Here is a 26,723-nt window from a genome sequence, read left to right on the forward strand (position 1 = left end):
TCAGGAGACATATGCAGTGGGTGACGAGGGCTGAAAATAGACATTTTAAGGTGTCACAAGGCAAACATTGGGGAACCACTACTGGAACTTGGTGGCCAAATTCAAAAGGTTTCAAAATCCACTTATGTATGAATCATCACGCTCTTTGAAAGCAGTCAACAATACAATAGGTCAAGAGAATGTATTTATTCAATGTTTGTATTATACCATTGGTCATGTTTATGTTGTATTTTGGTTATGTACGAAAGGGAATTCGAGTTCTGACTTTTTTTTTTACTTTAAATTCAGAGTTCTGACTTTTTTTAAAAGACAGAACTCTTTTTTTTAAGTGACTCCAATCCTCTTCTGTAATTATACCTTTTTTCTGATAATGATATGTAACATTTCTTCCTTTTGTTCAAGCTGCAATGTCTGATGCAGTACGTGGCAACACTCCTCTGGTTAATTGGCAGTCTCGTACTGTAACTACAGGATATAAAAAGCATTTTAGAGGCACTCCAAGCTGACCGCCGTTGTCATGTTCCAAAATACAGTTTTTGTCTACAGATCAAACGCCATCATGAAGGCTCAACCATGGCAAATGAGACGCAAACATCAGGCAGCACCACAGTGTTTTGCATATCTAGAATATTAAGAGCAGGATGCCACTCGACATGTTGTTACTACATGAGTCAGTTCAAGATGAAACTAAATGACATACGCTGATAAGAACCAAGCTTGCAACAAACATAATGCCTTGGTAACACGAACAGTCAGACAAGCAATGACAAGAAAAAAAAGAAAAAAATCTGACTTGACCATGCTTCTCATTTACACAAATTTATCACTGATGGGCAGCAATAAATAGAAAATCTCTGAAGAAAACCATATGTGTGAAACAACATGATTGGATTTGTGCTTAAACAGAAAACCACCGTTTACATTCACATGACATCACAGATCCTGCATACGTGCTGAGGCACATTATCAACTCTCACCTCCAAACTATATTGTGGCAAAATTCGTGCATCCTATCGACATAAGCCCTGAACCCGTGCCCTCCCTGCAACCTGAAATCATGTTCACATATATAATCACTTGTTTTTCAATCTACCTCTTTCATCAGAGACAAAGCATTCACAGATTATATCCCAGAATACAAAGGTAACGGGATACATGCAACATGATACAGAAAGGTGGGTGATGCAAGTCAGAGATTACGTTTTTAGAGGGAAATAAGAGGTAATGCGATTTAAAACAAGCTAAATCTGAACTGTGATGTGTGCCAGGCTTTGTAGGGGCTTTTACAGTAAATCTGATCTGGGATCAACTAACAGACATAAAAAGGGGACTATGTGGGTCAGAGATAAAAAGATCTGACTTACCTGAAGGTAACCACATCATTGCCAGCACATAGAAGAGAAGGAGGGAAATAAAAATGTGGCTGGGTTCAGTATAACACAATGAAAGTAGCAAATTCAATACACTTCTTTTAAAAATAACGTGCACATGTGTGTAAGCATATATTTTTAACGTACAGTAAGAATGCCTGTATGTGCTGGGCTGTGGGCCACATCACCAGATTTGGGCGCTTGCTGGTTTAAAAATCACTTCTCCTCCCCCCCCCCACAGCAAATTATCATCCTCTAATCTGGATTTACACACAGCCTACACAATGATGATGTCTGTGTGTGAGGAATTTGTGTAGAAATGTGTCCAAGTCTCATCAATTTCAATAAGTGTCTCACACAGAAAAATATGTCCTAAAAGACCATTTTATAGAGCCTAAATTCATAAACAGTTCATTCACATCTTTTTATTATTTGAGACCCACTTCTAGCTCTGCCACCACAACACTGGTGTGCCAAGGTGTGTTTAATATTTAGGTCAATACGTTGTTGTCCTAAACGGGCGAGAGTAGATGGCCTACCAAAAAAAAAAAAACACCAAATTCTACTAAATCCCTAAATCTCCCAACTTGCATGTTAACATAGCACTCTCGTACTTGCCAAGAGCAGAAATCTCAATGAATCAGAAGTCAGAGTTTTTTCGCTCAGTGACTTCCTGTACCCAACAAAAACAGCACATAAGAAGCAGTAAAGTAAACATGTGTAAAGCCCAGATGCTATACAGGGGGCAGACAAAATGCTGGGGGGCCCAACTGTCCAATCTGCTTCTTGAGTTGACCTTTCATAACAGCCGTCACGGATGCTCTGATTGATTCAGACATAAAGACACATAGGGGCAATCAATAAGGCCAATTGATTGAGGAGATTGATCAGGGTATTTTGTCTTTGTATATTTGTGACAGAAAGGGAAAGATAGGGACACAGTAGGAGATGGAGAAAAGAAGAGAGTTCAAATTCTTGATGGGAGAGGCTAAGACAAAAACAATAACAGTCACCTCTTTATCATCATAACTTACTATAACCATCACCATCTACAGGCTTCTGGCCTCAGATACTGTATGTGGTTCCAATTCTATTAAATGCAGGCCAAAACAATCAGTAAGACAACGCACACTGGATTGTTTGGTGTAATTTTTTTTTTAAATAATTCATTATTCTGCATTATTAATCCACCTCAAGTCATTTAAAATTTACCAGGCCTTCACCAGGACAGCCAATAGCAGCTTGAGTAACAGGCAGCTTTCGTTCACACAGCTGGTTGTCCACACAGTTGTCCCAACAGGAAGGTCAAACTGAACTACACTAGGAAACACACACTCGTTTCTCTGGCAACCAAGGCAAACACCCAACCAGTCGAGCGGGAGGCTGCGTCAAAATTGTAGGTTTTGGAGCCACAGGCACTCATTTTAGAACTATATTTACACACAGGCATGGCGCACAGCTACCCATGTGTCTTGTCTTGGTACTGGCTGGCGTGTAGAAGCAAGATCCAGATGTTATAAATACCTAAAGTTCAAACTGGAGAGATAGTCTCATGAGAGGTTTCCTCTGTGCGGTGTGCATTTATAAAGTAAAGTATGTGTATATTCATGTGTGATGGAACAGTTTTATACTGACCTGTCTATGACACTGGCTTTGGTCTAGTATTAGCTATAAAAAGATTTAGTCTGTTAGCATGACTGAGACAAAGAGAGGAAAATGAGTGTGTGAGAGGCCATAAAAACAAAAACACAGAGCATCAGTCTGTGTTTACAGGTTGATTTAACACAGATTTCAGTTCCTGTCTTGTTGCCGTTTAAAGAAATGTATTTATGCTCTAGTGCGCTTTCTCTATCCTCATGCTTTGTTGTTAGCTAATACCATGCAATCAGAAACCCTCCCTTTACTGGAGAGTTTACAAGGAAACAATCAAATATCATAGATTCACCAATCTGGGTCTGCTTCCTGACTCTACCTACCGAATAAATCAATGGAGTAAATCAAACCTATCAGACTGTTCAATTAACAGTGATTACTAATGATGGACTTTACTTGTGATGTGTCACAAAGTCATGTTACATAGAAGAGATTTCTTGAGTTACGTGAGGGCAGACTCAAAACAAATTAGGATGATCGATAAAGCTGAGGAATAACATTGATTATAATACATTCAGACTGGCTGAAAACACAATAGTCAATATTCCAGATACTACAGTAACATCACCCCGTTTGTACTGCACATGCAGCTACTAAAAGGTGCACACAATTGGTCCTGCTTCTTTTGTTTTAATGGCTAAAGACATCTCTAGATTCAAGATTAAAATATCTACACCTAAAGCCTCGGGTGTTACGACTACAATAACATTCCAAAATAGCTCTGCCCTTTGACTCTGAGAAAGCTGTCAGGACCTCAGACCATTCCAGTCATGTAGAGCCCTGAGCTGTTTTAGGAAGGGGTCAGGTTCAGAGGTGAGAGAGACGGATTGAGACGTGCAATAAACGACAACAGCAGCAACAGGCTGCACTTTCCTATGAGGCAACAAAAAGGCAACTAATCCTCAGGTAACTCCATGTCTTTGAGTACTGCTTTGACTAAAAATAGCAATGGATGCATTAAAATGTGTGTCAGCAGGGTCCTCAAACTGTCATGTTTACACAGTAAGTGGGCTTCCATCCACTCCTTGCTGAATAAAGCTAAGACAGACCTGTCAGTGCTGTGCTATGGATCAGTGGGTTAATGAAGCAAACCGGTAGAGTATAGTGCAGCACTGGTGTTGTTTTCCATTCTCAAGTAAGGTGTTAGGCTCCGGTTACAAGCAATTAAGTCATATTGACCCTCTGACAGAATACATGCATGCACACGCACACACACAACTAATGAAATGATGAATAAATAATGAGCCTAATCTCGAAACACAATCCCAAGGTACTGAGAGAAGTAATAATGACATTCTTACCTTAAACAGGATGGCATAAATATAAACTGGAAATGTCAGTGACATAATGAATTAATAAACGATAATTCTACAGCATTATTACTTTGAGTTCTCCAGCTCTCCAAACACACACACACACCCTCTCCCTGGCAGCAAACCCTCACATTGTCACCAGCCTGTGACATCTCTGTGTCCGTGACATCACCTGCTTCCGGCCTGAAACGTCTTTATTTACCTAAGGCCCGCACAAAGTGCCTTGTTACCCCCGAAGAGTCTCATTGACTGTTCACACCTCCCGCTCACTCCCTATGGCAACTAGTGGACATGGAGATGAGAACAAGGAGCCATAAACAGACAGTGACCCACTTCTTGCTTTGTTTGTGCATGTAAACAAGTCATTAACTGGCTTCCCAGTTGAGAGCGAGAACAAAACTCCATTCAGTGAGTCCAGACCATTGTGACAAGTTGTGCGGCAGCCAAGCCAAATATTATGTTTTCTGTTGGGTGTGCATCTACTGCACCTATCTAGTAAACAGATTCAGTAGCAGTGACCCAACTGATCTCTTCATTCCTTTGCTTCCTTTCCTCTCTCTATGCTCTTACCTATTTTGTGCTGAGGATGGTACACCCAGTTGTCATCATCTACTTCCTCATCTTTGTCAGCAGCATGAAGGTGAGTGTGTGACTGAGAACAAGTGTGACGGTTATGGACGTCATGTAGCTCGTTCTGGCTGTGGAAAATACGCTTGCTCTGACGGGAGAGGGTGGACACGCTGAGCCAGCTGAGAGCCCGGGACAGGCCCGCCTGTTTCTCCTTTCGAAAGGATGCAGACCTCCTGTCCCCTCTCATCCTCATGTAGATAAGAAAGAGTCCAAGACAGGAAAACGTAGGATCAAATGTCTTTGAAACCAGTTTAATCTGGAGAAATAATCCTGAGGTTGATTGGGAGAAATTCACTAGGTCCAGATCATGAGATTCCAAACATTTCTCAATACAGCAATCAGATGTACACACATGGTAAAATCCTTCAAAACCACAAGTGTTAAATTAGTTCCAGGAGGAAGTTCAGCCAGAGCTCAGTTTTCCTTCCCTTTGCTTGTATCGTTCTCACAGCTCTGACCCGGACAGTCTCAACTTCCAACCTCTTTCTCCTTCTAATTCTTTTCTGTCACGAGCCAAAAGCCGGACTAAATCATCTCCCTCCCCGTCCTTCTCTTCTTTTGTGCTTAAAGACTCCGGGCGAGATTCCCAAACCCAAAAGAGGTAATTAGGCAATCCAGCAATCTGGAAAATCACCGCCTTTCTGCAGCACACATGGATATATGCACTTGTATGTGCACACTCACTCCTTGGTGGTGCATGACAGGGTGGAGAGAGGTTTCCAAATCACATTAAGATACTTTTCACAGCATGTCAGCGTTTGTAGTTTATGACCATGTGTGTCCACACACAGCTGAGAGGCACCGTCTCACTGCCAGGCCAGACCAGGAGGTGAAAAGGTTTCAGTGTTCCTGGGTCTATTCCCAGCCTGTTGAAATTACATGCATACTCGCACACTGGCATAAACACACATATGAAATTCTCCTGCCACAACTCCCAAAAAAAGATGCTATATTTTGTATGTGTGTAGATGTGAGGTGGCAAAGATGATGCCACCTCACAAGGTTTCCAGGGAATTCTATTTGTCAACACCTTCTTTTTCCTCTTCCTGCAGCTTAGACCCGTTTTCCTGTAGCATTGCTGTCACTGGTGGAAGAGGAAGAGGCACGCAAAACAGGGTAATGTGCAAAAAAACAAAATATCCAGGTGTTGACACCCATATGGATCTGGCTCTCTGATCGGCTGATAAGCACAAGCGGTAAAGCAAGAATGAGGAAGAGAAGCCCACACCTGCTGAGCACACACGCAGTGTGATGCACCGACAAGCCAATAATGAAGTAGGTGCTGGTGAGGATTCTCCGAACTCCGTTCCCGGTCAGTCCTCAAGAGTGTGACTACAGGAGTCGACTGTTGTGAGTATAGGGTTAGATTTCACCCAACCCTAGTAGCCACGGTGCTGAAATACGAGTCAGCCCGTCCCTTCTTCAGTCCCTCCCTCGCTCTGTTTTCTATGATCCTTGATCTCTACCCCTCCCCTCTATTTGTTTGCCGGCATGGAAACTACTCCTTGCAAACTCTCTCACTTTGCCACTTGTCCTTCAGTTTACTTTCCTCATTATCCTCGTCATCTCTAATCCTCCAGGTGCTATCTTTTCTGACAAAAAGGCCATGTTTAATCCAGCCTCGTTCGACATACTGCTGTGGGCCTGTTTCATATAAAAGACAAACATGACTTAACATGGGGCTGATGAAACACCAGGTGAACGTCCAACAGTCAGAAAATACACAACAGTCAAGCAACCACTCTTAAGTGGTTTTTACTTTTCAAAACTTTAGAAAAAATAGGGAATGACGGCAGATTTTGTGTAAAATATAACAAATTACTGTATATTTCAGCGCCCAACACAGTTAAAATAGCACAAAAAAGGCCCTCAGGGACAAAAACAGACTTCATGAGGTGCTACAAGCCTGTACTGTAAGGAGGTGGAGTTTTCCCAACAAACTGTAACTGCAGAGGGAGTGCATGACCACCAAGGTGTGACATGAACCAGCACTGTGTGTGTGTGTATTTGTGTATCGTGCACACATTTCACAACCCCAAAAAATGAATCACTGCCTTTCACTACCTTGATTTTGCACACACAACTTGGACTAAACCTAAAGGTAGAAAAGCTTCTGTCCAAATACGGATTTGAAGCTCTTCCTTGTGTGAATCTTTTTTATAGATTCATTATACAACTGAAGGCTGAACTCAGATCTGTGGTTTGGTTGCCTGCATAGGTAGACCAAAAGCACCTTTGTCAACTCTTCTATTTCCTTTGGAAAGGAAATCTACCATCTTAGCACTTGTTGTTGACACAAAGGGATGACTGCTTATTACTGCTGTTCCAGCTCAACGGGAGCAAATGAGGACACACACACACACATTCGACTGTCAACACACGCATAGACTTTCAGTATGATTATGTTTTTGTCACCTTTGGCCACATTAATGACACATAAGGCCACAGTGCTTTAATAATTAACCAGCATTACTCTCTACGGTGAAGTATGAAATAAAATAAAGTGATTTCGAACAGCACAAGACAAGGTGGTAGCTGGTTTTGATAAGGGAAATGATTAACATATCAAACAAAGTAAGGCAGCCTAGGAGAAAGGTAGGGCAAAATAAACAAACACATAGTCAGGGGCTGTTGAGTCCATTGATTTCTTTTCAGGAAGAAAATCTGTTTTAGTACCATAATTCCCAGAGGGAACTGAAAAGTCAGAGGTCATCACCATTTCATAAATCCCCTGGTTTCATTCCCTTAAAGCCACATACAGGAAAACGACAGCAGTGTCAATAAGCACTATGGTCAACTAGATATCTATAGTGATGTAGTGGACAATTAGTTTTAGTTCTGATCAGAGGAGAATGTCAAGAACGGTCTTTTAAAGGTTCCAACTGGCAGCTCAGATTTCATCTCTTGGATAATTATGTACAAAAACCATGTGTTATCTGTCACTAGTTATCTTTAGGTCAGCCACTTTTAAGTTAGAGACAGAGAATATTCACAAACAATTTAAGAGTGGGAGATAAGTATTATACTTGAATTGTATTTGCAATTTGCATTTTGACCGTTTCTGAACTGATCACTGCTATAAACACTTCTGATGTAAACACACAGGTTGCAATAGAAAACATTAAAAATATATTTGTTGTACTGGCCCTTTAACCTTAACACTGTCTATTTTCTATTCTTGACTTCAGAAATGAAACACCATTGTACTTGTACAGAAACATGTCTGTTGAGTGTAAAGCGTGTGTGAAATTGTAAATCCATATGAGCACATACTGTGTACCGTATATTACATTTTAACCAGTTTTCCTCCTAGTTATGGCATTAAACACAAAACCAATAAACTGGTGAAGAAAATGTGAGTTTACAGTAATTTAAACTATTTTTATCTGCAAAAGCACCAGACAACAGGTCCTGGGAAACACAGTCTCAAACAAGTGTCTGTGCTCGGTTCAGTGGTGTCACCTTTTCACAGAATGTAAACATGATTACGTCATCGCAGGTGTGTGATGATGATGATTAGACGTCAAAGGATGCAGACACTAAACAAGGTATACAAGTCACAAATGTCATTTCAGAACATTCCTTTCATAAAAAAGAAAGGAGACAAGACTGGACAGTGGTGAAGTAAACTTAACCTTCTGGTGTAATTGAAGCTAAATCAGATAAAATCAAATGAGATTAAAGGTTCTGAGAAAATAAACTAGATTTTACATGAACTAGCAACACAAAGTACAACGTTAGATACTTTTGACCTTTGTCAAAAAGCTGGTAAAAAGAAACAGAATACAGAAACAGCAACTACATATTGCTACAATGCTGATACACTAAATGAGACGGTCCTTTGCCGAACTGACTAAATGATACATCCTGCTAAACGTACATCACAACAGTGTAAAGTATATAATTGACCTTAGTGGATTCTCACACACACACTTGATGTGCCATCACTGCTTGTGCGATACAGGTAGGCTGTGACATGAGTCACCTGTCGTCAGGTAACCCAATCAGACATCAGGCCAGTAGCACCTGACATCAATACACACTGACCAGATGCTGTCATGCTAAACCATACTGTAGGCAAGCCAAACTGGATGCAACACACACAAGTACAGATGCACACAAGAGCAGTATTTAGTGCTTCCACCAGTACACAAGTGTTTTCCCCAAAAGTCTCGCAAATCCCACACAGTTTCACAGGGCGTCTCTCTCAGCAGTAACATGCTCACAGAACAGGGAGCAGGTTAAACACAGGGGTTCGGCTGCATCACAGAGGAAGGCTTTAATTACCTACTCTACACTACCCCACATTTACTGGGGACAGTTACATGGAAATTGGTGTTTGTGTGTTTCTGTAGATAAACTGGACCAAACCTGTTGATTACAGACGGCTTGTCTTTTTAGAAAGCCAACTTCTTTCCCCATCGCTATCACAAATCTATTTAAAACTGGTCTTAGGTTAATATCTGGCTTAAGGATCAGAGCTAGGCATGTCTCGGTTATTTTTAATAATACAAAAATTATGTTCAGTGCAGTGGCTGCTTCCCAAATCACTTTTATGTTTGTTCCTACATCCTCAGTCCTTGGTCTGATGACTTTTTCCTCACATCTTACATGGATGGGACTGAGATGCAAGGGATAGATGGAAGCTAGAGAGACAACAGTGCTCATAAGAAACTTGGGAAGCAGCCATAGAGTCCTGAATAGCTACAGCTTTGTTAAAATGTAATGACAACTTCTGACCACATGGGGGAGCCATTAGATTGAAACTTGCCTACTGGTCAGCGTAGCCTTGGGTCTTGACTGAAATGTTAAATGGACCAGAAAATGTGTGCATCTATGTGTTTGTGTGTACATGCCTAACACTTCCCCGTCAGACTGCAGTCAGTAAACAACCCTTCTTGGCCTGGAGAGAATTTATTATGCTTGTGTGCTTATGGGTGTGTGCACGCAAAGATAGCAATCACCCGTCAGGGATAATACTGCTATTTCAAACATCCCACGCCTAAATTTGGCCTCTTTCAAGGACACACACAAGCACAGAGTCTTTCTGGAGTTGACAGCAACTAAGCTGGTTCAAAACCCTGTAGTAAACTTCTGTGAATTTATTCTGAACATGTGCTCCACTACTCCAACATCTATTATTTCAGCAGAAAGAACTGTGTGTGTGTGTGTCTGTGCATGATTCCATTATTCTCTGGTAAAAGCTGCCAGCTCAGCTAGGAGCACTATCCCCAAACACCTCTGCTGGGTGTATGCACTTAATGTTAGTGTTTATGTGTGCATGTGTGTACCTAAGGGTCATGTGTGAGCATGGTTTATCCATAAAGACAAAGAAATAGGTGAAACAGGTGCTGACATTTGAACTCTTATCCATGAACAAAAGGAGCAGCTTGGTTATGGCTGTTTGTGCATCAGTCAAAGCGAATGCACAGTTTAATGCTTCATTAATAAAAGGACTATCATTAAGACAAAGGACAAGGAAGAACAGACTGGGTGTGCCTTTGATATACAGTACACACTGTATGTGAAACAGCCAAATCCAGCATGAAAGGCTGGGGAGTATGTGACAAGTACATTTCATATGGAAGAATCCCTCTGCTCATGCTGTAGAATTACAAGGTGAAAAACCTCGACTCCATTAATATTTTTCACTAAATACACTGAAGAGGAAAGACTGAGAAAAACGAGAGCCGGTAGTAGGAAGAGAGCAATGACGTGAGAGCATGTCATGAAAAGAATAAAAGTCTGAAAAAGGAGTGGCACCATTGTTTACTAGACTAATGAACTCCGGTAATCTGAGCAGGGCATTCTCTCTCACACACACACACACACACACACAGCAAGCCAGAGCCAGCGTCCAGTGGTTAAAAGGGGAGAAAGGGTGTGGTCGGCTTTGTGCATTCCTGATCAGTCCTGCCTGAGTGGTGGAGCTAGTCCTGCAGACCTGAGGCCAGATGTGGTTAAGCATTTAACTTTTCACACAAAGTATGGTATGTATAAAATCATGTACAGATGATGAATTTGGGTAAAAAAAAAAAAAATTTAAAAAAAAGACTGAGCAATATGTGAAAATGTGCAAGTAGCCCGGTAAAGTTTATATTTAGGCCTTCATGTCCACATTAATGCACCAATTCCAGATTATTATGGAATAAATAGGACACAAAAATGAAATCGTGCTATTTCACCCACAGTAAACCAACAAACTTGCTTAGGGCCACACAAATAATACAATGTGTGTGCACAGATGAAGAGAATCTACTAAGTAATACAAAATCAAAAATTTAGTCGGGGTGGGTGCTCAACAATAGTATCATGATTCACGGTGAGCTTGACCAACCAAAAGGTGTTCCCTATCATATTCTGGCTATGTACTGCCAGGCAGCATGTTAGTCATTATGTAAACTGGGATTATGCATTCTGACATGTGGATGAACCTGTTTTTAAATCGCACAGGTAGGAGTGCACTTGGTGGAGAAACACTGTGGTAACAGCTGTTTGAGGGAAATCACCTGTCAGGACAGAATAATTTTACAAATACTGTAAACATTCCAATGTGGACCATAGGTGTTATGTAAACAGGCTATAGTGAAGCGTGACGTCACCTATTGGTATGCACTGGAGCCGGTCTGAAGCCCAGAGGCTTACGGTCAGCTGCATCTTTTGTCGCTTGGAGCCAGGACCTCCCAAATAAGGAGTTCAGGATGTTGCCCTTGCACGGCTACCGTTGACTGAACACCAGCTTACTGAAAACAGTGGCCAAGCTTCCTTCCAGCTACCTACCGAACTATGAGAGAGAGCAGCAGGTGGGCAGACGTCAATCACACCTGTCGATCAGCACTCACACAGCAGATGTCAAAGCCTTTTTTTAGCCCTAAACTCTTGATGAGATTTCTCTTTATTATAATGTCAAAGGGCCAAACAGGTGATTGAGATCATAATGAAACTATCACTGAATTACTGTCAGTGGCATTGCACTTTAAGATACTTCAGCAATGGCTTCCACCTTCAGCTGTGGGGTTGCCACCCGATGTCAATGTACTGTACACAAACGCACCTTTAATTTCAGCTACCTTGAAGACGACTCTGCTCCAATACTAAAGACAAGATTTCACTCCCTCCAGATACTTCTTATAGGCACACGGGTACTCTTGTATCATTTCTGCTGCACAAGTGTGCTTGCATGTATAAATGTGCGTGCCATTAAACTGGAATGTGCAGCGCAGTGACAAAGACAAACTCCATGCTGACAAAACACACATGAGACTATTCAACTGCGACCTCCCACAGTGTTATTCCAGCAGAGTTGGAACTAAAGAAAGATTCTCAGGAGACCTGCTGCCTGACAATTTACTGTTTCACGTCCAATTATTCATGCTACTACTAGTCTCTCAACTGAGTGCGAGTATATACCATATGGTGTCTGCATGCATGGATAGGAACTTCTTATATACCAGGTTTAGTATGTATTTTACAAAAAAATAAATGCTTTTCATGGTTAGGTGTGTATTTCATTGTTTTCTTGTGTCAGGCCTAATGCAGCAAAAACTCCAGTGTCCCTGAAATCAATAAACTGATTTTTAAAAAGATAAAATGTTATGACAAGGGACTTTCTAACAAAACATTTTTCACTTTCTTTATATAATGTTGTACAACCACCATTTTAAAGAAACACACCACCCTGGGTCAAGGGTTTGCAGTGGTTTCAAATTAATTTCTTATAAATTTGAAGCTGGACCACCAGGGGAGAGACCTGCAGAATCTAAACTGGGAGACAGACAGAGGTAAAGACAAAGTTGAGCTCGTGTGTTGACAGCCAGTCTGGCAACACACGAGGAGTCCAATCTGGCAACACACCCATCAAACCCCACTGGGGCCTGCTCACTACAGGTGCTACAGTCCACTGTTCAGGCCTCTTTCTTTGTCAAAGTGTGTGTGTACATAATAGGGAGTGTGTGGCCGAAACAAAGCAAGAACAAGGTCGAGAACAAAAATCTAAAGTTATATTTGAATTAAAACAGGCAAATGGATGAAAGCACACTTTTTTTTTTTATTTAGCATGTGCAAGTTTCCAGCCTGCTAAGAGGTGGGAGTATTATGTGCCATGTGTTTATATATGTGAAGCCTTTTAACAAGCGTACAAGTGAAACACAGTGACAGGAAAACTCTAATAAAAGTCAGGATGTGTGAAACAGCAGCAGCAGCCTCACAGTGCAGTCACTGCAATGTGTGTGTGACCCTTACCCATAATGCCTGTGACCATGTGAGCTTCAGCAGAAACACACAGTTTATCTGCAGCTCCTTCAAAAACACTCAGTGCTGGTATGAACACTGATATTGAGAGGGGGGGGGGGATATGGAGGGATAAAAAACACAAATGCAGAATGTGACAGAGTGCAGAAGACAGATGAGAGCTAGAAAGCAGCAGGAGAGACAAATGGGCAAACAGAAGGAGGGGCGAGAGACAGAAGAGAGGTATGCTGATTAAGCAGACAGCAGGCCAACCGTTATTGTGACAATAGGGGTTGACTTTAGCTCTGGCATTTTGCCCTCTACAGCTGGGACCTGTCTGACACACACACACACACACAGAGGTAAAATCATTCATCACACTGAGCTCATCCCTCTTATCCAGGCTCAGCACTACATCAACTGAGCACAGACCTTCTTTAAATACTGGACTAAGATCAGTTTTAATTCATCGATACACACAGACACCTAGAGATTCTCGTCTGCAACCTGTTTCTGCCCTGCTGGCTTATATATTCCTTACTCCTGATCCAAGAACAGTTCCCAAAGTGATTCATCTTTTTAGTGAGGGATTTAAGAGCAGAGCCAGGATCCGCAGTTGCTGGGGAGACCAGCTGGCAGCCACCAACTTCCAGCTGTTTTACACTCTGAAGTTTCGAGACACATTACAGTCAAATCACGAGTGTAATAGGGAGTACAAGCGCACACACACACACACACACACACACTCACACAGTAGAGCAACTCAAAATAGAAAACCTGAGTGGAACACACCCACGCAGTAATATAAACAAAGAGGGAGCTCATATTTGCTATGTTATGATTAACCATATAACGAGACTGTCAAAACACAAACACACCAATCAGAAATAAAGTGTCCCAAAGAGCGGAGTTCCATCTGACCAGCCCCCATTTCTCTTCCTTTCTTTCTCCACATTTATTTTTCTCTTTTCTCTATCTCAGGCATTTCCTCCAAAACATGCTTTTCTTTGTTTGTCCACCTCAAATCACTGTTTCAACATTTCTCTCTGTCTCCTTGCCATTTTCATGCACCTCCCTCCTCGTCATCTTATCATGCCGTCTCCCTTTTCTCAAACACAGCCCGTCTTTGTGTCTCTGCATTGAGGGGGTGGAACACAAACTCTCAGCCCACCTCGGACTCAAAGCCAAAGGCCACTAATCGTGGCCACCCACCCACGGTTCACCGACACAGTCGGGACTTTCCTTCTGTGTGTTTGAGTGTATGTGCATGGCTATATGCTGTGAGGACCAGTTTGAAATGTGTACCATGAGAGAGGACATTTTGGCCAGTCATCACTTTCTGACACCTTCAAAAGGACTGTTTGAGGGCTGGGTTGGGTTAGGGAACGCATTACATCCAATGAATATCCTCACAAAAATAGCTATACAGATAGGTGTGTGCGTTTCTGTGTGTAGCTGGTCATCGTTCCTGTGTATGTGTCTATGTATGTGTCCGTGGGTGAATTTCATACTTTTATTTTCTTGTCTATGCATGCATGTCTGCGCACACTTTAAATCCAGCCAAGTGATGACCTCCTGCTGCTTCAGCCAACCAAAGCACTACCAGTCATACTGAAGGTACAAATCTACGCTGATCTGTGAGTCTGATCTCTCACGCTCACACCTTAAACCCATCACAACAACACACATGTATTCGGTTGCTAGCCGAGGGAGAATATTGTTTTTCAAAAAAACAACACGAAGCATGGTCCCATCCAAGGCAGGTATTGTGTATTTTTCATTGTATCTCAAGTTCCACTGGTCCCTTCTCCTGCTCCAGGGCCTCTGTGTTCACACACTGGCTTATGTTTCTAAGGTGCATGGGAATCAGATCTCCATTAGAGCAGGACTCTGTGATTTCACTAACGTCTAACCTTTGTTATGTGCAATGCTTTACATTAATGCTCCTCAGACCTTTGTGTGCAACATATTACCATGTAAACAACTGGGAGTTGGTGTGCCATTAGATTTTGGTGCTGATCTGGATCATCATTTGGATCCAGGATTTTTTTTTTTAAAGAATTCTTCACCATTGTCAAATAGGGACAAACCCTTTGGTACCAAGTCCTGGCTACATGTGACACACTGGTGACTGCCAAAACAATTTGGAGAGGAAAAGATGAGCCATGCGTCCACTGCAAGAGGCAGAGAGAAATCAATGTGTCTACTAGCAGCACATACTTATGACCCAAATACAAAGCTGCTAATAAAAAGAACAAGACGAGAAAAGACTTAGAACAAAGCAGCATGTCTGTTCTTTAGGAGCATGTGGAGATATTCTATGAGTATCTGAAGCAACTGGTGTTTTTAACAATTCCTGTGTAATACAGCACCCAGCAGTTTGCTGAGGACTTTAGCTTTGATTCTTTCTCATTTTATCATCAATACATAGGTTATAGAGAAATACTTAAGATTTGAAAGGATGTTTTCAGGGCCTTTGAGATTTATTGATTTCCATTTTGTGATACAAGTACAAAATTCACATCCAGAAAGGTTTTCTGTGCTCCAGAGTCAAAAGCTCTATATTTCTACATAGGGAGAATGAAAGAAAAAAGCAGAGAGAACAAAGAGTTAATCTATTTCTTGCCCAAAGGCTCATATAATGAATTGAGAATAGGAGAGTTAATAACCTGTAGAGACACAGATGAGTTGCTATGAAGCCTATAGAACTACAGTGCACACGCACAAATCCACACACCCATAACCTCATTTCAGAGAAAGCAAGCCAAGAAAAGTCTGTACAGTCCAAAACATACACCTAATGTATGCTTGACCACACATCCACATGTGCACACACGAATATTCAACATTACTGCTTTAAAGAGGCAGACAACAAGAGGAGAGAGAGAAGAGTACGACATGCGATAAAGGTCCCAGACTGGGCATTACAGTTATGTGGAATGCAAAGTAAATGTTTGGATGCCAGGGTGCTCCAATACCAGCACATTGTCACTATAAAGTTTAAATAATCTGCCTAAAAGAAGAGCCTTTCACACACAAATTACAAAGAACGAATGTCCACAACCGTATGCTGACCACAAGTAGAAGTTCCTCTCCCTTACAAAACATTAAAATCATAGAACTATAAACTTTGGGATATAAGGGGCTAGTTGGGCTGGTTGGACAAGTGAGCTGTAGCTACAGGCTGCTGGCAGGAAAGAAAGAGGACCAGTGTGAAGAGACATGATACAGGTTATAGGGGTGTGAGAGCAGGTCAACACTACAGTGAGAAACTTCAGCTGAGCTGAAAGAGCTGCCGTCTCTGTGGGTGGTTACCAAAGGCGCTCTGAGTATGTATTACTGCAGATTCATGTGTGTGTGAAGAAAACAGAACGGCGCCTGTGGGCTCTGCATGGTATAGCATTGACAAAACAATGAGTAATGAACTCTCTCACTCACACACACACACGGCACTATTTCCCTTTCTGTTCCCACGTCAACAAGGACAACCGTTGGACCATTTGCACTACCTGGGAAACACAAACGCACACAAAACAGAGCTACTCCAAAACACACGTCTTCCAGCTCCCCAGGTATCACCATAAAACAAGTCTTTAAACCACCAGTGCTGGGCATCACTCTGAAATGTTTGCTGAATGAGCTCAACAGCCACCGTGACACTTTCTAAAGCCCTTTTCAGATGTGCGCTTAGACATTACAAGGAGGAGCTGTTTGTGAGAATTCAAATGTCCAAGTCAGTTGAGCTAGACAGTAAATGGACTTTACCTTACCAGCTCGTTAGAACAAAGTCCGCGTCAAGTCCAAGTGGGACCATGTGAGAATACAACAGCTTATACTCCGGAGTATTCACACCAAGCTAGTGTGCGTTGATGACTTTCTATCATGTGACTGGCGTGAAAATAGAAGAATACAAACATCTGATAGTGAAGAAAAATCGTCATTTACAATGAAAATATCTAACTGGAGACTAGACAATATTCGGGAACTTCTGTCATTAAGAGCCAGCGCCAGAAATATTTAAGGAACCACAAGAGACTTGGTTGTTGATAACCAAATTACAGGCTGGCTACGTGACCGTGTCATGTGCCAGTTCCTGCGGGGCCTCCCCCCCCCTCACATAAACCAGAATATTTCCAGTAGGTGAGCACATGTCTAACACAGACCATCTCCTGTTGTGTCCAGAGTTCATGTGTTGAAACGAGGAGTTTAAATTCTAATTTGCAGTATATAGTACGGGCAGACAAAGGTAGAGATGGAAAATAGAAAGAGTAGCTGAAGAGGCTAGTGTTACAACAGCATCTAAGAGACAACTATGCTGTAAAACAATCACACAGGGCTACAGTGTATCATATATTAGCACTTACCTGGTGAGTTGTGCAAGAAGGGTTATAGAGGAGCCAGATATAAGATGGGTCAAAATCATATCCCAGACCAAAGCCATGTTGAGACAAGAAAAGGGAAGCATTACATTAGACTAGGTTCATTTAACATGCATTTCCTTTGTTTTCAAGACTTACAGTAAGTGCATTCAAAATTCATAGCAATACACTGATGTCATCAAAAATCAGAAGACCATCCCTCTCAAACAAACACGTGCTCAATACTAAAGTACATGCAGCAAGAATGTTTTTTAGCAGGCCCTAAGTGCTAGAATGGGGTTTAGATGGCTAGTTTGGAAAGGTGGCTTTTGGGCCGGCATGGGACAACAGTGCTGTTCAGACTTCGGTGGGCTGATAGTCTGGAAAGGTGGCTTTTGAGCCTGCATGGGACGACAGTGCTGTTCAGACTTCGGTGGGCTGTGCACGGGCAATTAACCAGAGGCAGTCCATTTGTCTCATATAAACAAAGATGGCGACGGGAAATGACGTCGTCACTCTGGCTTTGCGTGAAAGTGGCTCTACTTTCACAAAAAACAGCAAGAAAGATGACATCACTTCCTAATGCCATCGTAACGTGCCTGAAAAACAGTAGCTTGACTTGAGAAACTGAGTTATGGTTGTACAGGAGGAAAAATAGCTGGAACTATGTAAAATCTTCAAACTCTTCTTGTTATCAAATCATACTTAAACCTGAAAGCACACTCATTTTGCAGAGAGAAACAGACTTCTTACTGCAGGTACATTCAGTCCCATGAATGATACAGATTTTAAATGTGGCAAAAGAGAGCACTTATATCAGCTGACGTCCTGGACACAAAGATCAGAAGCCTTTAGACGGGAAATGACAGCTGCTGGTAAATGGAAATTCACCAATCTTTTTCCACCTGCACTTTGTTTCACTTGGTAAAGTCATAATTTGAAGACATCATTCATGATCTAAACATTTTCCCCTCACAAACAAGAAGTTTGGGTGGACACACCTTTGATACAGCACATCACAGCTATTACAAAACAAGATATCTTGTCTTCAGAACAGAAGAGAGTTTCAATCACTTCCCGGTTAGTTATAAAACCTGCCTTTAAGTACAGAAGATGAAGTGTTGAATGACGTTAGGAGTTTATTGACCACAGTAATAGATAGTAATAGATAAAAACAGAGTGAGGAATAAAAGGGGTTGTAGAAGAAACGCTGATCAAGACTACAGCTAATGATTCAGTATTCAGCAAGGCCATAAAGACTGATGTGAGGGGAAGGAACACGGAGAGAGGCCAAGAGCATGAAGATGAAAAAGAGATGACATAAAAAATAGATAAAAAACTAGGACTAAACAAATAAATGTGACTATTTAATGCAAAGCAGTGATGAATGTATGTACAAAATGCTTTCAAAATACAGTGAAAGAAATTCAGACCACGTGATGAAATACCACATGTGCACTGGGGGAGGGGAAAGGGCGACAAATGCATAGCACCTGACAATGTGCGTTAAAATAGAAGAACTAGTGTGATGAGTGTGAGACAGGGTGAGAGATGAACGTGTTGATGAATACTATTGCAACACTGCTAATAAGTAAAGTCACGCCTTGGATAAATGGTTAGTGGGGTGATTAAGGGTGGTGTGGCATGGTGAGGGTTGTGTGTGTGTTTGTAGAAAGCAGGAAAGAAAACCTGTGGCCTGACGAAGAACTACTTCACAAAGAATGACTGTCCCAGTCTCTATTGTTAAGTCAATCTGTCCTAACTGTTAGTGGGACCCCTTGATTATAGTAATTTTAGAGGATGTAACTGTGTTGTTGAACACTATTGTTATACAAAGGTGTTCAAAATAAAATAGATGAACAAAATAATAGAAATACCCGTCGACATAAGCTTTGACTAGACCACATTAGATTTTATATTTACATGTACCCAATAAACAGGCAATGCATTTGAATTTGTATTCATTTTAAACTATGCTATCGTATCCTTTAAATTCTTCTTGTTCAACACGTCAAGCCCCACTGACTGGACTAAAAGCAACACCTCCTGACCTGCCGAAGACTGGGAAATTAAAAAAGCCACCCGGATGCCCTGTCACTCAGTAATTGCTAGAGTTTCAAATCAATCCGCACAACCAAACCAAATACTATTAACAGTAGTGATCAATGTATGCTCATCTAGAAATGCCCAACAAGGAAATCTGCCACCTATAGAATTGTCTTTCCTAACCCAATCAGTGATAAAACAGTACATACGCATGTAAATCAGAGAGCAATTAAAAACAAACTTCACCTGCAGTGAAGCGTCCATGTGTCTCTCCATCAGTTTCCATTCACTCCTCTGCCCACAGCACAGTCCCAGAGCTCAGGCTCCCTCTGCTCTTTACCATGTCATCCTCACAATCCAACAGCCTGAACAAAGCAAGCACAGCCTACACAACACTATTTACTGACTACCACCAGCTTTGCATCTATATTTCTCTCTGCTCTCCTTTTCCACTTCACACTGTTCACACATTTGTCTTTCTATTTTAGCTCCTCATGTCACCCTCAGCTGTTTTACTCTTCCATTGAATTCACATCATCTTCTTCCAATTTTTGAACATGTGATTGTTTTAAACCATAACATGCTGCCAGAACCGGTTTCTCTGTTGAATCTGTCAACTTGAAAACGTGTACAGCTGATTTGCTTAAACATACGTTACCATGCACACACACACACACAAACACTCCTACCTGTGCAGGGGTTCCTCCTTTCCTTCCTGCTCCAAATCCTAATCACTTTAACAGGCATGATTTTATCTGGTCACTACACTGTTACAAACATGGTGCAAGTCTGGCCCCAACATACACTAAAGACACAAACTCTATCACAAACACCCTCTGCAACCTCTGCACAACCTCTGAGGTTGTGCACGCGTGCATGAGCCCACAAGCAGGACGACCAATCAAAAACCTGTCACAAAGAAAGAGGGGTGTGTATGAAGAGGGAGGGGTGCATTGAAGGGGGCTCCTAACCAGTGACCCCCAAACTCCACGGTGATGCCATCGCTCTCTCCCAGAGGCTGCTGTTGCCGGGGCGATGAAGCATGGCCTGTAGTCTCTTCTTACGGGTCAACAGGCAACTTTTAGTTATCAAGTGGGTGGTCACGTACACGGCCAAGCACATACTCATTCAATTCTGACAGGTTCTTTCTGGGATTAAGCTGCCGGGCAATCAAGACTGAAGAATGGTCATGTTTAATATGATGTGAGTCACCTTGGTGAAGGGGAACATGGTCTGCATTGAGGTCTTATTTCCACAGAGGGGCTGATACATATGTCTAGGAGCATTTGCAGCTCTAACAGTCTATCTCCACCTCAGCAACACTCCAAATGCAACTTGCTTCACCGCTTCAACACTCACCCTTCACATTTACCCTCTGCTTCAGGACTCCCGTCACCCTTTGACAAGTTTCTTTCTCTGCTTCTAGACCTTTTTCCAGCCCTCTCTGGTTTCTTCAATGCCTACTAAATTCCTCTTCTCTCCATTTTCACTTTGCCAGTGGTCAAGCACACAAAGAGCTCTCTTGCTCTAATGTGATTATGGCTTTCACATACACCACTGACGAAACAGTCAATATTCTATTAAAACAGCCTTGTTCAGTGAGATAGACTGAAATGTGGTTGCTCGTTGCAACCACAAGTATCCTCTGCACATCACTTGAAGTTATTCTCTGAATTAAACAGAACTCAGATTTGATTTTAACAACAACTCTGAGCACCAGCGCTTACATTGTTTGCCTTCATCCTAACTTGCAAAGCATCCGTAAATTTTTGACTATCCCTTTTCCACTGACCAATTCATCACTACTGTTCTACTTTTCCAATCCAGCAGGAAACAACGGTGAGAGATGTGTCACATCCCGTGGCTGGTGACGCCATACCCTGGACAAGGAAACAATCTGAGCAAGGTGATTGGATGAGACAGCTGTCCGGTCTGAGTGTGAGGTCAAGGGTCTGGGGTGCAGGGAGTATGGTGACAGGGACAGGAAATAGAACAGGATGTAGTTGACATGGCCATCTCCCACAGGATGCTGGGAAATGTGTCTGACAAAGGGTTGGGAGTCTTCATTTTCTTGTGTGTGTGTGTGTGTGTGTGTCCCTCTTGGTTCATCTCCCGATCCCCCATTTCTTTTCCATTCCTTCTCTGCAGCTCCATTCATTGTAAATGCATCATTCTCGTCCCTTTCTCACACACAGCCACCGTCTGCCCGGGTGTACATTTCAACAATCTGGTACATGTGAAAAATCCGAGCAGCCGCCTTAACTGCATTCACACACACACACACACACACACACACACACACTTCTACAATGTAAGGATTTCCTCCTCCTTTTCACTCTTCGTGAATTTCCTCTCCTCCTTCCTCTCTTCCTTTCCAATGTTTCTTGACTTACCCCTACCTAAAAAAAATACCCAGTAAAACAAAAAAGCACAAACACATACCAAAAGAAAAAACATGAAAATGAACACAGAGGAGAAAAAGACCAAACAGCTAAAATGAAAAAGAACAGAGAAAGAGGAAACGACACAAAAACCGCCAGACCTCCAGAAATGCTGAATATGCTAATAACTATTGTTAAGGACGTTTTTATAATATGTACAAAAACACTCAGAGTGAATCTGTGCCGCTGTGGTTGAATGGGTTTGGTCTGAACTAACTGACACACAGGAGTGAAAACACTGGACTGTCTTGCACTGTAACTCTCTGCCTTCACACTGTGTGTGTGGGTTGGGGTGGACTGGGGCAGGCAGACCTTTCATCCACACCATTTGATGCCAAATTCACACTCATTAGCAGCATGAGAAAAGTTGACAAGGCCTTCAGTGACACATACATAAATACAATTAGGGATACAGGCACACACACACACACCATTTAAAGAGACAAATGCGTGCACACATGCACAAACAAAATACAAGCTTTGCTCTCTGGCACCAGTCAGACCACAAACTGCAGCAATCAAGATGCTTGACTGAGCTGAGAAACATTATCTAATGTGTACATCCCACAGTCAAACAAAGGGGTAGAGGAAGAAATAAACAGAAAAATGCAGACATGCAATGAAAACAAGTAGCAATTTGCCTAATACCTGACTAGTTCTAACAAGAGCTGAACAGGCAGCAATGTGTGCATGTGTGTCTGGACGATATCAGAGCAGGGCTGCAGCGGAGAGAAGACAGCCAGGGTGGCTGGTATCAGGAGATGTCAGCACCACACAGTAGCAGGGCACACTGACCATGCTGCACCGGTGTCACCTCAGGGGCTCAGCGACGTCAAATGCTACAGGTAAGTTTTGGAAACACAACAAGAGAGAAAGATAGAGGTGTGTGTGTGTGTGTGTGTGTGTGTGTGTTCGTTCAGGGATGAAGTCAGCATTTATTAATGATGAAAAGTGCCAAATGTTGCATTTTCACTATATTATTGGTAACTTAAAGCAACTCTGTGGAGTTTTTGACCCATAGTAACACTATGGAGTCTAGCCCCAACTTGTGACACTCATGCCTTACATACATACATCACAAGTCCAGTCCAGCCCAAGAAAATTATCATTTTAGTTAGTTAGTTTCCTGGCTATATCGATTCCTCTCATATAAACAAAGATGGCGACATGAAATGATGTTACCACTCCGGTTTTTGTGTGAAAGCAGCTCGACTTTCACAAACAAAGGGGAAAAAAAAAAACAAGACAGTTTGTCACAATCTTTGCATAAACTGAAAAATTCTTTTACCCAAGAAACTGACAAAAAGTTCTATTTTTCATAGACTGGAACCCTTTTTTTTTTTTTAGAAGAATCTGACAATTCGAGAACTACCTTCAGAATTTGAGTGAGTGTTGTCAGATGACAGTACAGGGTTAAAAAGCTCGGCATGTATCCATTTTACAAGTTAGCAGAAGACCATCTCTGTAACTGAGTGCAAAAACGCAGAAACAATGTCAAAGAAAGAGTTTCTGAAAATAAAGCGTTTCTCGTAAGATGCTCCCGTTCCCGTTACAAAGAGGATGCGGCTCCCTCGGCTCCCACCACATGTCATTAGTTCCTTGTGGATTGGTTGCAATTTTACTGTCAAGATGACAGAAAGGCTCAGAGTCACTATTCCGTAAGGCTTTCACTTCGCTCTTCCTTCTTGTGCCATACAGCTATCGGTCATACAGAACAGGTGGTAAGCCTCACTTATGTAAAATGCTGCCAGCCTGCTCAAGAGATTTATTTTTACTAAATCAGATCCATGTAGTCCCCTTACAATGTTGACACAAAACCACTGGTACTGTGTTTATAATGTTGACCCAGAACATCTAGCTCTTTACTATCATTAATCAGGGACTTCTTAGCCATAACCATCACAGAAAACAAAGCAATTAAAGATTAGAGAGAAGTCAGAAACTGAAATGAAAAGAGTTGCCAGGCTTGTAGCAGGGTGACACAAGATATTGAAAAATGCACACACACCTGAGGGAAAGAATACGATCCTTGAACAGAAACCAGACGTGATATTCATACTGTATCAAGTTAAGCGTGTGAACGTGTCTTTATGTGCTAAAGCACAGAACAACTATTACAATGATACTAAAGTGTCCATCTTTCTATATGTGTGTATGGAAACATGACCTAGTTCCATTTACAGTGTCCCAGTGACCCACAAGGAAAACCGAGTCACAGAGGCTAAACTGGTGTGAGTGGATGTCCGTGTACGTGTGACATTGTGCGTTTTGAGCTGTCTGGGCTATACTATGAGCGGCTGGTAGACGTGAGCTCAGACAATGGGCTTCTGTGTGTGACCGGGTGATGTGGCAGAGAGATCACAGGAGGAGAGAGAGGCTGAAATGTACAGGGCATTTGGAATTTGTAGTTCATCACTATAGGTATATTTCTAAAATATTTAGAAGTAACATGAGCAACTCCAGTACAAGTAATGTCTATCCAATTGTTATGTGTGCACAGGCAGAAGTCAATCTGTAATTGCTTCACCTCACATGTGGAAAAAGTTGCTTAACTACACCCAAAGCACTCCGCCCAAACCAGGAAACTATTGGGGTTGAACCCACACCACAGATCAACGATGAATCCCTGAAAAAGAAAAAAGAAAAAGGACCCCAACTTGTGCAAGTCTTGAGCACAAACAAAGTCATGAGGTGAGGAGGAAAGGAAGAGCAGAGCTGCTCATACCATGAGTGTCACCTCCCTGCTCCTGTAACGGCCTCCCTTCCCAGCCCACACCAACCACATGAAAAGGCCTACTGGGTTGAGCTCCCATATGGTGAGGAGACAAGAGGGTGTGCGTCTAAGCGTGTGTTTAGACGGCCTAGCTGATTACGGGGGCTCCTTCTGACCTAGTGCCCCGAAACAGCTGCTGTCCTGAAGACCCCCTCACTCTCTCTCCAACACACACATACTCTCCTACCCAATTAGGACACCCACTTACATTGTTAGTGGCTGTTTACCATAAACTTCCCTCTGCTTTCCTCCCTCTCCCCCTTCATCCTGTCCCTTCCCTCCTGACCTCTCCGCTCTTCTTTCTTATGAATCTCCTCTTCTCGTCGGAAAGGGGGGGCTGCAGCTGCTGATTTTCTTTCAAAACAAAAAAAACTAGAAAAGTGACTAAAGTCTACAGTACAAATGTTTTAAAGGTTAAATGACCTTTCAAAAATACTGCTAATATATAAAACACAGATAAACCACCAAATGCTCCAATCATCTGTTTTACTCCTGTTCTGCTGCTGTACTTCATCTGCCTCATTAGTATGTTTCAAATGCGACACTGCCCATAATGCACGGCTCCTTTCTCTCTTTTGCCGCCTCTTTGTTTCCTACCTCTCTGTACTTTCATTCAGCTTCCCCCTCTTTTCTTACTTTTTATCTTCCTCTCACCTTCTCAGCTCCTTCACCTTATCCTCTCATTTCTGTTCCCTCCCTCTCTCAGCTTCCCTGTCGTTCTACTGAGCCACAGAGTTGACAGTTGCAGGGTGGTTAGCGAGCTGGGACTGCGCAAGCCTGGCCAAAAATCCGTGTGTGTGTGTGCGCGTGTGTGCGTGTGATTTTTAAGTATGTAACTGCACTGGCCTGCCAGAGGGAATTAGCCTTTATTTTTCTACTTGTCAGTGTCAACAGTGCACAATAGTCTGAAAAAACACTTTTGGAAGAACTGCATAAACAGACAGAGAAAAGGAGAGGAGGAGGCAGAAAAGACGGAGAGGGAAGGGGCAAGGGGAGACGCAGTGAGCTAAACACCTGGACTGAGGTTTAGAAATTAGGCCAAAGAATGAAAGTGAGCAAAAGGCAGAAAAAAAAAACCTTACAATAGATTGTAATGTGTGTAACCTACAGCCTGATCCCATCATCTAATGTTGATGGTTAGCAAATGTTTGTGCATAAAAGATCAAATGGGTAAGAAGAGAGTTAGATGCAGCAAAAAGACCAGGATCAATCCTAAATGACTGATAAAAGAGAAATATTGATGGATTTCTCTCCCAGCCACAGGGGATCTGACATTTCCATCCAGACTACTCATCACTGCTTCTGTTTTCCCACAACAAAGACACTCAATCTCATCTTCAGACCTGCAGGGTCTCAGGGACCCAGAGGACCTATGTTCCCCCTAGCCAAGAGCATTTTCTGGCCTTTTAACCTGCTTCACTACCCCATTGTCTTCCAAGGCCTTCAGGCCAAGTTTTTCCTAACAGTCCTAAGAGGTTGGGGGTGGGGTGGGGTGGAGGTGAGGCCCTGACAGTAAGAGACACAGCTGACATGGTGAATTGAGCTCCATTCTAACAGACAGTAGGGGCACGCTGGCGGAGTTCAGGGCACTTTGGTGGGGGTGGGTCCTTTTTTCTTCTTTTATGGTGCCACCTCTTCAGCAGCTGTGGGCCTCACTGATGTTAACGGATCAAATCAGGAGGAATGTTTTTGTGTGGAGAGGGAGGCAGACAGACTCCATGTTTAGAAAAAGGTTAACGGTCTTAGCTATAGCAGTTGGAATAAATTACACCCTGAACACCACGACTCCATACAATTACAGTGAAAACAGTGCAACCTGAAACACACACACCCAAAACACAGACAAAATGCCAACCACTTTGAGGTAGGAAACGGATCCTTAACAAACAGTGTTGAATCCGATGTTACTG

General features: G+C 42.3%; 1 protein-coding gene across 3 annotated transcripts in view; it reads right to left on the bottom strand.

Annotated features, from left to right (window-relative positions):
- The window catches only part of nhsl1b (NHS-like 1b), an 86,032-nt gene that overhangs the window by 48,239 nt on the left and 11,070 nt on the right, over positions 1-26,723 (bottom strand). The window contains exon 1 of one of the 3 annotated variants that reach the window (XM_020589075.1): positions 19,846-19,900. The exons of 1 other annotated variant lie outside the window; for it this stretch is intronic. In XM_020589075.1, the coding sequence (XP_020444731.1) occupies positions 19,846-19,885 (40 nt within the window). In that variant the 5' untranslated portion in view covers positions 19,886-19,900. Of the gene's footprint in view, positions 1-4,906; positions 5,154-19,845; positions 19,901-26,723 lie in introns of those variants that run through there. One more of the 3 variants, XM_020589055.1, reaches the window with a different exon arrangement.

This window comes from Monopterus albus, unplaced genomic scaffold, assembly GCF_001952655.1.
Source record: "Monopterus albus unplaced genomic scaffold, M_albus_1.0 scaffold9.1, whole genome shotgun sequence".
In the NCBI taxonomy this organism is placed as follows: Eukaryota; Metazoa; Chordata; class Actinopteri; order Synbranchiformes; family Synbranchidae; genus Monopterus; species Monopterus albus.